This window comes from Sarcophilus harrisii, chromosome 4 (assembly GCF_902635505.1).
Source record: "Sarcophilus harrisii chromosome 4, mSarHar1.11, whole genome shotgun sequence".
NCBI classification, from domain to species: Eukaryota; Metazoa; Chordata; class Mammalia; order Dasyuromorphia; family Dasyuridae; genus Sarcophilus; species Sarcophilus harrisii.
In genome coordinates, this window is record NC_045429.1 from 430303111 (window position 1) to 430317715 (window position 14605).

At 38.2% G+C, this 14605-nt stretch overlaps 1 protein-coding gene across 1 annotated transcript; it reads right to left on the reverse strand.

The window, feature by feature from the left end:
• Positions 1-5060: 5060 nt before the first annotated feature.
• On the reverse strand, positions 5061-7925 carry LOC105750536 (C-C motif chemokine 3). Its single transcript, XM_012549775.3, has 3 exons — positions 7678-7925; positions 6663-6777; positions 5061-5613 (listed from the first exon to the last, which is right to left on the reverse strand). Exons 1-3 carry the CDS (start codon positions 7751-7753, stop codon positions 5502-5504), a joined length of 303 nt encoding a protein of 100 aa, XP_012405229.1. The 5' UTR covers positions 7754-7925; the 3' UTR covers positions 5061-5501.
• Between the last annotated feature and the right edge of the window lie 6680 nt (positions 7926-14605).

Here is a 14605-nt window from a genome sequence, read left to right on the forward strand (position 1 = left end):
AACTGATGGGCATCCACTCAGTTTCCAGTTTCTGGCCACTGCAAAAAGGGCTGCCACGAACATTCTTGCACATACAGGTCCTTTTCCCTTTTTAAAAATCTCTTTGAGATATAAGCCCAGTAGTGACACTGCTGAGTCAAAGGGTATGAACAGTTTGATAGCTTTTTGAGCATAGGGTTAGGTAAATTTCTATACCCAACTGAATGATGAAGTTATAGAGCCAAAACTGATGAGATGAAGCTTCAGACAATGCTCATCCTCCATTGCTTTCCCTCAATTGTAATAGGTCTTTTGAGCCTCTTCATGTGGTTTAATTGTTCCATTATGCCTCCCTTTTCCTCTTTTTCTAGTACAGACCTTTTTCCACTCCTTAATGTCTTTTTCTCTGACATCATTACATCAGAGTCTATTCTCAACTACACCCTCAGTCTATGTGATGCCCCCTTCTATCTGCTCCTGTGACAGATTCAGTTCTCAAGAGATACAGATGGAAAGTTTAACCTTTAAATAATATATATTTCCCCCTCTTTACTTTTCTATGCTTCTCTTGAGTCCTGTGTTTGTAGGTTAAATTTTCTATTCTAGTTTTTTTCATAGAAATGATTGAAAATCTCTTACTTCATTGAAGCTTTATTGCCTCCCCTGAAAGATGATGCTCAGTCTCACTGGGTAGTTAATTCTTTGTTGTTACGCCCAGGACTTTTAACTTCTAGAATAAGATATTCCAATCCCTCCATCCCTTTATTGTAGAAACTGCCAGATCCTGGGTAATCCTGACTGTTGTTCCTCAGTATTTGAATTGTTTTTGTCTGGCAGCTTGCAGTATTTTTTCCTTGAGATTGTAGTTCTGGAATTTCATAACAATGTTCCTTGGGGTTTTCTTTGTGTGATCTCTTTCTGAAGCTGATTGATGGATTCTCTAAATGATTCTGTTTCTAGAATATTGAGGCAGTTTCTCTTAATGAACTATTGAAGAATGTTATCCAGGCTCTTTTTTTTTGGTCATGGCCTTCAAGTAGGCCAATAATTTTTAAATTGTCTCTTCTGGATCTATTTTCTAGGTCAGCTATTTTTTAATGAGGTATTTTCATTTTTTCATTCTTTTTGGTTTGTTTGACTTATTCTTGCTGTCTTACAGAGTCATTAGCTTCCATTTGCCTCATTCTACTTTTTAATGTGTGATTTTCTTCAATTAACTTTTGTATCTCTTTTTCCAATTGGCTAATTCTACTTTTTAAGGAGTTCTTTTCTTTAGACAATTTCCCCCTTCCTTTCCAAGCTGTTGACTCTCATGTACACCTCTCATTTCTTTTCTAATTTTTTTCTTTTACCTCTCTTATTTGCCTTTTAAAGTGTTTTATGACCATTTCCAAGAAGCCTTTTTGTGCTTGAGACCAATTTATATCACTCTTTGAGATTTCTTCTGTGGACCTTTGTCTTCATCTGAGTTGGTGTTCTGGTCTGCCCTGTCACCATAGTATCTTTCTATATTCAAGGTTCTTTTCTGTATGTTGTTCATTGTCTTTCTTTTTCTTTTGGTATTTCCTCTTTTTTTTTTTTTTTTTTTTTTTTTTACTTTTATAGTCAATCTCTGTTCCCAGGGTAAAAGGGGCACTGTCCCAACCTTCCTGTGCAGCTCTGAGCCTTGGCTTTGAGCACAGGTGCCCCTTGTGTTTACAAGGGGTAGCTTTGCCTGCTCTTTTCAAAAAACATTCGGTTTTCCAAGAATTTGCTTTCTGAGCTATGACTGGAAGCTATCCCATTGATCTGCAATTCTACTGAGCCAGGACTGTATTTTAGTTGCTGATTTACTATGATTAAGAAAATAATCTCACTGGCTTTCCCAGAGTCTCTCTGATGTGGCCTGAACACCCTTTTCACCCCAGTGAGACTGACCTTTCTTAAGTTTTCTATTCTATCTTGAGCTGAAGAGTAGTTTCATTCAATCAGAGGCCTGGTTTTTATGTGCTTCTTAAGGGAAACAGGGAGAGGTAGAGCAGCTTCCTGGCTTTACTCTGTCATCTTGGCTCCATCCCTCCATTTTACCTCTGATTCACCTTCTTCATTAACTTATTGCAACTGCTCTCATCTGCCTGAAAGGTGGGATTCCAGACTTTTCTTGAGCATAATGCCATAGTGCCATGATTTCTCATGTTTGCAGGCTTACATTTCAATACCCCTCAGAAGTAATTCTCATAGATCACTGGACAGTTAAGATCCCCATTGAGGTCTGGAGGGCCACAAGGAAAGTATGATTGCCTAGACTCACTCTCCAATTGTATCTCCAACTGCTCTCATCTGCTGCATCACAGTACAACTTCTTAACTACCAAAGTACAAACTTCATTCCTCCATTCTTATAATCTGTTCCTTCATTCTTTATCCACTTCCAGCCTACCTCTAATATCCCACTTGAGGTCTCCCTGTCCCTTTCACTATGGCTTAGGATCTTCCATTGTGTGATGGACCCACTTCCCTCCATTGTACATATTTTTTCTCTTAGGTACCCTTTCACTTTCCTACACTCACTTAAAAGATTTGTTTCCCTCAGAATCTTAAACTTTCCACTTAGATGGCACCTTTGTTCAGACCTTGATCCACTGTAGGTCTTGGTAGGAGAATCAGTATATACTTTACTTGCCCAATAACACTTCCTGACCATTCCCTAAACATTTGTCATTGTTATTGCTATTTATTTATTTCACTTATGTCTGGCTCTTCATGTTCCCCTTTGCGGTTTTCTTGGCAAAGATCCTGGAGTGGTGTGCCATTTCCTTCTCCAGCTCATTTTACAGATGAGTGACTTGTCCAGGGTCACATAGTAAGCATCTGTGGCCAGATTTCAATGCAGGAAATTGAATTTTCCTGAATTTAGGTCCAATATCCTAACTACTATACCATGTAGTTGCTCCTAAACACTAACACTCACTAATTTCTCCTCTACTGAGAAGCTCTCCATCTAAATTTCTCATCTAATGCAGGGGGCAAGTTATTATTACTAAAAACAACAACAACAACAACAACAACAAAACCTTTCTCCTATCCAAGGCATTTCTTTTCCTTTTATAAAAGAGTTTAGGCCTAGTTCATAATCATCTCTAGCCTGCTTCTTACATCATGAGACTTCTGAGCCTTTCCCTGAGGTTCAAACTGTTTGCCAAGAGTGTTTCTGCCTCTCTTGTCTCATGGTTGGCACCCATATCCTACCCCATCATGCATTTTCCCTTCCATACTTTATTTCTATTCTCTAGATGTGACTTAGTGCTATTGGGAAATTTTCTGAAAGCATTTACCCCTTGGCAAATGTTGCAAATAAAGAGAACTTATTGTTTTATTGATTGTCTAGACTTTAGAAAATTATGTAAAAGTTATTAGCAGTGCATGTTAAACTTAAATGTGGAGCATGTCTTTGCGGAGAGCAATATACAACCTTGATATTAGCTTGCCCCAGATTGGGGCCTGCTGATTCCTTTACCTCTTCTGTAGGGGATCATCTGGTCTTTGGGAGAGCATTAGATTAGACCATGCTGTTTTCTGAATTCATCTAACCATATCTCCACCACCTCATTTTCTTGGTAAATAAATGAATGAATGAAAAAGCCTTTGTTAAAAGCTTGTTCTATCTCAAGCACTATGCTAGGCACTGGCAACAAAACTATAAAAACTGAGAGAGTAAACTTCCAGAAGTTTACATTGCAATAGGGGAGATAATATATCAAGGGAAAGATGGGCCAGGGTGGGAAGATGCCTTTTGGTAAATCACAAGGGTAGTGAGTGGAGCCATTGGCAGGTTAATTATTGTGTCTTTTTCAGAAGCCATAGCAATACTGATTTAATTGAGGCTCCTAAGTCAGGAAGGGAAAAGGGTTGAAAGATGTATTAGGAATGTTGGCTGTGGGGTACACTGTGAGAAGATGGATTGGATTGATAATTAAATGGGATGTAAAGACAAATCTGATGTGAAACTACTGAGCTATTGGAACTTTCAAGGGTGAATTCACTCCATCAATAAAGACAGTTTAGCTGGAAGGATGGAAGTTTCAGGGCTGAGTAGATTACCTCCCCCAAGGCATGGTCTTTGGAGGGATTCTCTGATGAAAGAGCATCTTCTAAGTAAATGGCAAGATGATGTCTTGATGTGAGTGAAAATCCTGAAAGGAACTTTGTTCCTGCCCTTCTTTTACAATTCTTCCACACTCTTCCCTAGTGTTTCACAGGGAGATCTTTCTTCTTTACTAAATTTCCTTCTTTTCAATTTTTCCTGAGATGCCTAGGTCTGAACAGGCTTAGAACAGATAAGGAGCAGGTTGAGGAAGGCAGTCATAGTAAATTCCCCCTTAATGAAAAAAAACATTGATAAGTTGAAGCAAAAACTCAAAGCCAAGTGAGTGTATGAGAAGATGGGAGACCCTCCTTTTACAATCCATTTGAAGGAAGCAGGGATATATATCCAGGGAAAGGGTGATTTGTACAAGGGAGTAGAGAAGCAAAATAGTTGTCATCTTTTATATGGAGAATTATAATTATATGGGTGTGGGGAGAAAGAAAAAGCCCAAATGAATTTCAAGCTTAGAGAAGCAGTGTTAAAATTTAATATATGGAATGAATTCTTAGGAAGGAGCACTTTGCTAACCTTGAAAAGATTGCTCAGAAGATAACATGTGTCCCTTAATGGAGCAGTTTAAGGTAATTTTATTGTAGAGAGAATTCTGGCTTCTAGTGTGATTTTTCCTGAAATTTCTCAGAGGCCCCTTTCAAACTGAGATTGTATAACTTTAGGACTCTAAAGTAGGACTGACAATGGAGAAAGCCTTTTGGCAAATCAGATCATTGGGAAGTAGATGGGGTAGAATGATGGAAGTTTTATTCTATTCCTATCATTCTATTCCTAGTTGGTTCGCTCTGAAATGAAGATTTTTCCAGCTAAGTCAGGAAAGATAACAACCATGAGGTTCTTGCATCCTCTGCGCCCTACCTCCCTTTCATCCCTCACCTTAGCTCCCTCCCACTCTAGGAGCTCTAGCCTCCGAAACAAATGCAAGAAAACACGAGCTGTCAGGTTTTATAAACAAAAATATATTTTCTATAGAAATTCAATGGTCATACATACTATAGCATTGTTTCCCATAAGAACATTCATTTTCGATACATTGGGTTCAATGTGACTTCTCTCCAGAAGATTTAAACACCTTTCACATGGATTTTCATACCAATTTTTACAACATCCCTTTGAGGTAGGAAGGAGAGGAATGGAGTATTTCCCATTTTATACACATAAAGCCTAAGGCACAGAAGTAAAAGGACTGACTCAAGGGTAAGTTACAAAAAACAATAACAAAACCACAAAGTCTCAAGGCACAGAAAGCTGAACACTATCAATTTAAATAGGACAAAATATATTAAAATTATAATAAACTGTTTCAACCTAAGGGAGGTGGGCACAAAATAAATTATTCTTCAGCACCACTTTAATATCAGGTCTGGCTGGGCTAAGAGAAAGGGTCAGGAACTTTCCTGGATCTTGACTTTTTGGTTGTCCAGTTGGTTCATTATATGTTGGACCCATTGATCCTTGGGATTAGCACAGACTTTGAAGCCTCTTTTTGTGATAAACCTGTGAAGGAAAGGACCGTTAATGAGTGACTTTGTGAATTTAGCCCAGGAGGATGAAGCATCCCACCCTAATCCTGTTCTCTCAACCTCCCTTTACCATCCTACTACTGGCATTGGAAAATGAAACCCAGTGGGAATTTCTCTCAGGACTATCCTCCTGCCCAAATGGAACTGTCCTGTATCCTGGGTTGAGTGAATGGTAGTCACTGAAGATTCAAATAGAGGGTATTCATCATTTTCCTCCATTTATTCCCTTCTTCCCAGATTATTGTGTTCTACTTTCCAGTTTTGGGGATTCAGCTTTCGATTAATTATGGATTGGGTTGCAGGTGGTGGGTGACATCCCATCCCAAATGAGGGACAAAAACCCATTTCAAACTTTCCCCCTTTCTTGGATTTGAAGATCTCTCCTTGGGATCCTTATAAGGAAGAGTAGTATGAGAATGTAAGTGGAGGGAGGGACTTTTGACAATCTCTCTTCTCTTCTCTTCTCCCCACCTCCATTCTACAGAGGAAGGCTGAAAGAATAGAAATGACTTGCTCAGAACCACTCAATGACAAAGTCAGATGTAGGTACTCAGACTCTTGTCAGATCAGAACAAATATGGAAAACTTTTATGAAACAGAACTTGAGGGAAGTCAGGAGATAACAGTTTTTCTGCTAATTTGCTGTGCAACTTAAGGGGGGAAAATTCCATCCTTTCGTTTCCTCTTTTGTCAAATGATTTGACTAGGCTAGATTATATTTGGTCACTGTGATGAACCTTCCTGCTCTAGCATCTTATGGTTCAAGGATAGTATCTTATGTGCAAATTAATTAATACCAGTGGATTTGATACACAATTGTTCATAACACTTATTCTTTTCATCACTTGTAGGAATAGCTCCAGTGAGGACACTAATCTGTCTACAAAAAGTTCTGAAGGTCTGAACTTGTCATATTTCATCTCCCCCAAGTCCACCTGTCAAATCTGAATTTTACCTCTCTTGGTCCCCAGGAAATGAGTATTATAGAGCAGATGAGGAGGAGAGAAAATGTCATTAACTTACACAACTCCTTTCTGGGTACATTGACTACTGGTGATATGATAGGTTACTACCAATTTTGGAGAAATACGTTTGTTGTGGAACTGCAAGCAGCAAATGGTTGGGATGCCAGAACCAACTGAAAGAAAACCAAGAAGGATGTTTTAGGAGGATTTATCATTTTTGTTTCATAAGCATGAGTATTTCAAGAAAGAGAAGGGGAAAGACGAGAAGGTACAAAGACAGCCTCCATTCTAAGTAGTATTATCTGGTCTAAGAACTACAGTACATTCCCAGGATAAGTCTAAGGATAATCTAGGTGGGCACAGATTTACATGATCTGTGACCCATCATAAGTTACTTAAGCCCCTTTCCTTAATTTTCTCACGAATAAAATTGGAATGTCTTGTACCATTTTTCCCCAATGCCAACCTGCTATGTTCTAAGTTGAAATCAGAAAGTATTAATCATTAGCAGGATCCAAGGTGAGTTGAATGTTGGGACTTCAGTACCCTAGCTTCAGTACAAAGAGGTACCGGATCTGGAAATGTCTCTATGACCTTCTTACTCCTTCTCAAATCACTACTTATGAAATTTATGCTCATGCATTTGAAGAACAAAATTTTAACTAATACAACATCAAATTCATCATCAAGTTGTGTCTAGGCCTCCAAGCAAAACATAGAAAAGGGTTTAGCTTCCTATCCAGTTTTAGAAACATGTCTGCCATAATCAAGAAAATTCTTCTCAACTGCATCACTGATCATTATAGGGGCTGCTATTTTGAGGAGCTTTGATTAGGACATTGACAACATGGGGAAACAGAAAGGTCACCAGACTGGATATAAGGAGGCCTGGGTTCTAGTCCCATGTCGCCCATTAACTAATTGTAACCTTAGACTATTTCTCTCTAGATCTCAATTTCCTCTTCTGTAAAACAAGAGATCCTTTCTATCTCTAATATTTGAAGGCAACGCAGAAATAAAAGAATGTTCCCTATGTCTTCTGTGTGGAAGGGAAAAATGGTAAGAACACTTACAGGGTGAGGCACGGACTTGACAGCAGAGGGCAGCAGCAATGACAACCAAAGACAGAACAGCTCCAGAGACTTTCATAGTGCTAGTAGGGAGAAGGCAGGCTTGAGAAATGGATTCAATAGCTTCCAAGTTACTCTCTGCTTAATGAATGGATCTCTTCTCCCTTTTATTGAGAGAGGGCTGAGAGAAGAGGATTTGCTTCAGTCAGAAATGTCATGGAAAAAGAATGAAAAGGAGATTCTTAAGATAGCAGAGCACACAGCTGGACTCTAAAAAGCTTTCCAGGAACTAAGAGAGGGAAGTAGTGACCTGTGGCTGCATTATTTCTACATTACTATTGAGATAAGACCAGGGTGGAAATGGCCAAGCCAAGTCAAAATTGACCCCAACAAGGAAACTTCACTTGCATCTGTTCTCATACCTCCAACTTCTATGGAAATTAGAGATCTTTCCAGAAAAGGAAGGAAGAAGGGAAATTGATCTGAGTAAGGGATGAATGATTTGATTAAATAATTTTCCCCCTTTTACCAAGTTTGGAGAAGGAACAGTCAGATTTTAAGAGCAGAGAAGAATTAAGTAGGTTTTCTCCCAGCCAGTCTCTAGACTCTGGTAAAGTAATTCATTCTTGGCTGGATCTCCTTTTCTTTTCTTTTTAAACATGGTAGAAATATATGTTAAATACAATATATGTATACATATTTATACAATTATCATGCTGCACAAGAAAAACCAAATCAAACCCCAATAAAACAAACAAAAACGGAAAGAAGCAAAATAAAATGTAAGCAAACAACAAAGAGTGAGAATGCTATGTTGTGAACCACACTTAGCTCCCACATTCCTCTCTCTGGGTATAGATGGCTGTTGGAATCTTTACAAAGTGTAAAGTCATTAGAGTTGATAGAGACAATAATTATCTAATTTAGCATGATTCAGTATAATTGATCTGATCCTAGGAGGAGTTGTTATGGGCCAAAATTTGAAACAAGATACTAAGTACAACTGATAGAAACAATGCTTATGTTCACACCTTTAGAGAGCTCATATAAGCAAGAAGCATTTAAGTACTCATTGGAGTTCACACATTTAGGAATTTTCAGGGTTTAGTATGAGATACCCGAATTCATACCTCCCTGCTTCCAGAAGGAGGAGTTAACCTTTGGGAGATCATGTATAAAGAGGGTCTTAGCTTCAGGGGAGTTACTTCAGAACATTTTCAGGGATTGGAGAGGAGCACTCTGGGAGGAAGCTCACAAGCCCTTTCTCTGAGGCAAGAGAGATTCATTTCATCAGGTTTGCTGGCTGGAGGCTGAAGAAAGCAGAGACAGAAACCAAGGAGGAAGCAGCAGAGGCAGAAGCAAAGGACAAAGCTGCAAGAGTTCTTGGAACCAAGCAGAGAGATAGGCCTCTAAGAAAACAAAATGGACTATATAGGAAGCAAAAAAAAGATTTGAACTTTTAGCACCTGGCTGCATTTGGGTGATTATTTACTCTGAACCAAAACTAAGGCAGCCTCCAGAAAACCTTCCTGAGAAGCCTGCTCCCAGAGAGAACCATCTCTTATATTATATTATTTTAAAGAAGAAAAACACCACAGATGGCTCTTTTCATCATAACACCATTGTAACTGGTTTGAATCATTTCATTGTTGAAGAGAGCCATGTCTATCAGAATTGACCATCACATAATCTTGTTGTCATGTATAATGATCTCCTGATTGTGCTCATTTTACTTAGCATCAGTTCATGTAAGTGTCTCCAGGACTCTCTGAAATCATCCTGCTGGTCGTTTCTTACAGAACAATAATATTCCATATCATTCATATGCCATAATTTATTCAGCCATTCTCCAATTGATGAGCATCCACTCAATTTCCAGTTTCTGACCACTAAAAAAACATTTTTGCACACATGGGTCCCTTTTCCTCCTTTAAGATCTCTTTGGGATATAAGCCCAGTAGTAACACTGCTGGATCAAAGGGTATGCACAGTTTGATAACTTTTGAGCATAGTTCCAAATTGCTCTCCAGAATGGTTGGATCCATTCACAGTTCCCCAACAATGTATTAGTGTCCCAATCTTCCTATATAGCCTTCAACATTATCTTTTCTTGTCATCTTAGCCAATCCATGAGATGTATAGTGGTATCTCAGAGCTGTTTTAATTTACATTTCTCTGTGGATCTCCTTTTCTTCCTTAGAGTAACCCTCTCTAGGGGAGAGTTGAAAGGATGCACAATAAGCAAAGGTGACTTGTAGCCACATTATAGAATGGCAGCATCAGGAGTTTAGACTTTATTCAAATGGTTTTAAGGAATAGCTGAAGATTTTTTAATCAGAGGAGTGATTTAGATTGAATTGATTTGGATTTAGTTGACTTAGATGAATCTATCTCAGTGATATCCCCCTCTTCCCCCCCTTTTGTCCTTGTGTTTTGTTCCTTGTTGATTTGACTTTTCTTGTGCAACATAATGAATATGAAAATACATTTTGAGGACATGTTTAATCTATATTGCACATGTTTAATCTATATTGGATTGCTTGCTGTCTTGGGGAGGGAAGGTGAGAGGAAGAAAACTTTGGAATACAAGGTTTTATAAAGATGAATGTTAAAGATTATCTGCATCAGTTTGGAAAAAATAAAATACTATTAAACGTGTAAAAAGGAAAAGAAATGCCTCCAACTCCAAGTTATTATTATTATTATTATTATTATATTTCTCAGGAGATGGGATTGGGAGAGGCATTTCCACATGACTTTTGTATTTTGGTCACATGATAAAATAAACCAAAGTAGATCTTCTGTAAAATGATTGCTCAGAGCTAAAAGATTCCAAATCAGACAGGAAAAGACAGAAATTGCTGTGAAGCTAGAAATTTCAGGCAATTGGGAGCTCTTGTGAACAGAGATACAGTGCTCTATTTGAAATCACAATGGACTGGGATTTAGGAGGCCTGGGGCCAGTCTCATTTCTGCTCCTAATTTGCTGTTTGACCTTTACCAAATCAGTCATATCTCAGATCTTCATTTTGCTCTTCTGTAAAAATAAATTATTAATAGAGCAAAGGCTAGAAATGCTTCCAGGTGGTTAATATATGTCCCTCAAAATTATGTGGAGTCACTTCTACCAGCCATGCTTATATGTAGAAGCAACTGGGAGAGAAGAAAAAGAAAAGCTAGAAGAAATGATGAGGAAGGCTGCCGAACTTGTGAGCTCTAAGGTTTTCTTCTAAATGCTTACAGGAAAGTCTCTAGCCTTTGATTCAAAGTGAAACTCAAGGAGAGAAATTGCAAAACAAATTCATTCCCTCCAAAATTCTCTGAAGTCTCCATTAAAATAAGATAATCCTCTGATTCAGCTGTCCCAGGGGTCTTTTGTCAATCAAATGCTATTCTGGATTTCATGGTTCTCAATTTACCATAGTGTATTTTGAATAAATCCCTAAAGTTCCCAAGTCTTTTAAATGCATTATCTCATTCTTATGCATTCCATTCTTATGACTCTGAAAGACAAATCCTATTTATTATCATCCTCAATTTACAGATGAGGAAATCCAAATTTAGTAGGAGATCAAAGGAATTTAAGTACTCCTTCCTTCTTCCCCCTTCATTTATACCGAGGCATATGGCACATAGTGGAGGAGGCTTGGAATCCAGAACATCTTAGCTGTGCCGGTGTGATTCTTAGGAAGTCAGTTCACCTTGCTGAAGCCCAGATCCCTCAGCAGAAAACTCACAAGATTGTCATCATTGTGAGGATCAAGTGGGACAATCCACGCAAGCTTTTAGGGAATCTTAGGGATTTATATCAGGTCTGTGGAATGTCTGAGTGAAAGGGTAGACTTCCAACACAGAATTTGGTCTTGAATTTGCAATTCAATTCTTTTGAGTTTCACTTTTGGTTATCATTTAGTTAATTTCTAAGATCATTCAATGCTTGCTCTTTTGGCATCCTGTAGTTCATCTCAAAAGTTACGGGGTCTATTCTGGGGAAGGAATTATCCCAGGTTCCATGGGTTTGTTGTTGAGTCATTTCAGTCATGTCTGATCCCACTTGGGGTTTTCTTGGCAAAAATCCTGGAGTAGTTTACCATTTTCATTTCCAGTTCTTTTTATGGGTAAAGATATTAAGACAAACAGGGTTAAACAACTTTCCCAGGAGCACATGGGGAATGTTTGAGGCAAGATTTGAATGCAGATCTTCTTGACTCCAAATTTCTATGTACTGCCAGACTGTTATCTTTCCAAGGAACAGATGTCCATTTCATTCTCATGTTTAACTTTTGTCCTTCAAGTCCAGCATCTTAATTATTCCACTTCTCATCTTCCATTGTAGCCATCCTGTCCATCTTTTTACTGTTGGAGTACTTGACCAGCCTGCCCACAACTTCATTCTAAAAGTTAGCCTGCTGATTTTTTCTCTTAAATCTGCCTACTACACCCTGCACATTGAGGTTCCAGACTGTTTGTTTTTTTATTCCAGGTCCTATATATTCATCTCACTTCTACCTTGTTGCCCTGTTCCCCTCTTACCTTGATTTGTTCTGTGGGAAAGGGGCAGAATAACCTCTATGCTTTTCTATCTCTTCCTCTTGTTTCTTTTTATTTAAGTTGCTTGGTGTACCTGCCCCATGAGGGTACCATTCTTTTCTGCTCCACAGCTGAGAATCCCTCAACCTTGCTGCTTCCCTCCCTCTCTATTCCTTTCTAGGGGTTGTTTGAAACATATGCCTCTAGCAATGAACTGTATCCCCTCTTGTAGTCATTTTATTCAATGTGTATTTTTTTTTCAAGATCACTTTGCTGGGTAAGTTACTATTGTTCATAACCCCAGCTCTTTTGCTCTATGAAATATAGCATTCCAAAAATTTTCAACACAGTGGCTACTAGGTCTTGTGCAATCTTTATTGTAGCTACATGATATTTAAATTATTTTTTTCTTGTTGCTTCCTATGTTTTTCTCCTTAACCTGGGAGCTTTGAAACTTGGCTGTGATATTCCCCTAAGTTATTCTCCTGGGATCTCTTTCAGATGGTGTTCAGTGGATTTTTTCTATTTATGCTTTTATTTCTTGTTTTAGAACTGCAGGTCAATTTCCCTTGATAATTTCTTGGGATATTGTTTCAAGATTCTTTTTTTTAATTATAATTTTCAGTCAATCTGATTATTCTCATATTATTTCTCCTCAATCTGTTCTCAAGATCAGTTGTTTTTCTGATGAGATGTTCCATATTTTTTCTATTTTCAGTATTTTGATTGTGTTGTATTATTTCTTTATTCTTAGAATTTCATTAATTTCACTTTGTCCAATTCTAGTTTTCAAGGAATTATTTTCTTCCTTAATTTTTATTGTTCTCTATTTCTACTTACTTGACTTTCTTTTCATAATTTTCTTGTTTTTCCTGGATTACTCTTATTTTTTTCAAATTTTACTTCAAGCTTTCTGATTTTTAAAGTCATCTTAAAATGCTTCTAAGAAATCTTTTGGGGTTTGGAACCTTTAATATTTCTCACTGAAAAAGGAGTAGCTTTTTTTAGCTCCATTATCTTCCTCTGAATATGAACTCTGAACTTCTCTGTTCTCATAGTAACTATGATTGGGTTCTTTCTTCTTTGCTTGTTCATTTTAATTAATCTTTTTTTTTTGTTTGTTTGTTTAATCTTGTTTTTAGCAACTATCAGTGTGATCAAATTCTAATTCTAGGGTATGGGGAATAATAATACCCCAAGCCTCAGGTCCTTCTTTCTGTTATTTTCTGAGGTGTGTTCTGGGACTCAACTTTAGGCTCCACTTTTAAGGCCCCATCATGCTATCCTATCTGTGATTGTACTCCCTTATTCCCTTAGTCCCTTACTCCTCTGCTGGCTACAAACTATAGCTGTCCTCAATGCTTTGGAATTGAAACCAGGGACTTTGATCTCCTGTTGGTCTCTGTTCTTCTGCTTCTGCACTCATCAGATGTGTAATATGTCCTTCACTACTGCTGCAGCCCAACCTGGGGATACTTCTGGTCAACATGGCAGCCCAGCCCTGGGACACATCTGTTTTGCACAGCTGTGCTTCATGTCTTTTGACAATTTGAAAGTCCTTCAATCTTCTTCTACTCAGTGCTTCAGACTCCTATGCTTTTGGCAAGGTGAAAGTTTCTAAGACTGAGGCTTCCTCCCACACAAGCTTCTTCCACAGTTTATTATTTATTGATTCCACAGAATTGGCCTGAAGATATTTGTACTTCACTTAAGTTGAACCTCTTCCCCTAGAGGTCAAGTCTTTCCTGAGTCCTCTTAGGTTGCCTTAGGAGAATAATTGCTTTAGACTGATTTTTATTTCTGCTGTTCTAGCTTCCTTCTGAGACAATGTTCTGTGGAGGAAATTTGAAGAGCTATTCTACCACCTTCCCATAATCCTTTTTCTTCTGCTTCACTTTTGACATCCTTCCTCTCCCCCTCCTCACCACAATTTTCACCCTCTCAGTCACTTAGCCTCCAACTTCCAGTGGTTATACAAGGCCTTTGGACAATGAGGGTTCCACCCCTGCTTTGTGTTGCCAGCATAATCTAGGGCCAGCTGATACCCTTACGTGTCCTTCAGAGCACTGTGTGGCTTTAATGACCACATCATACTGAAATTTATTGTTTTCTGCATTCATCTACTTATACTCAGTCCTTTATTCCTGAAAGAATTAATAAATTAATGAGAAACTGCTTATTAAAGGCTATTATGTGAAGCACTGAGCTAGGCACTGGGAAGATAAATATAAAAGTGAGACAGTCTTTGTTATGGAGTAGCTTACATTTCAGCAAGTGAGTTAACATAGATAAAAAAAGTGAGAGGCACGGAAGGAAAGTTTATTCTGAAATGTCTCGGGGATAGTGAGTGGAGTCATAGGACAGTTGATTGTCACATCATTTCCAGAAGTAATAGTAACAT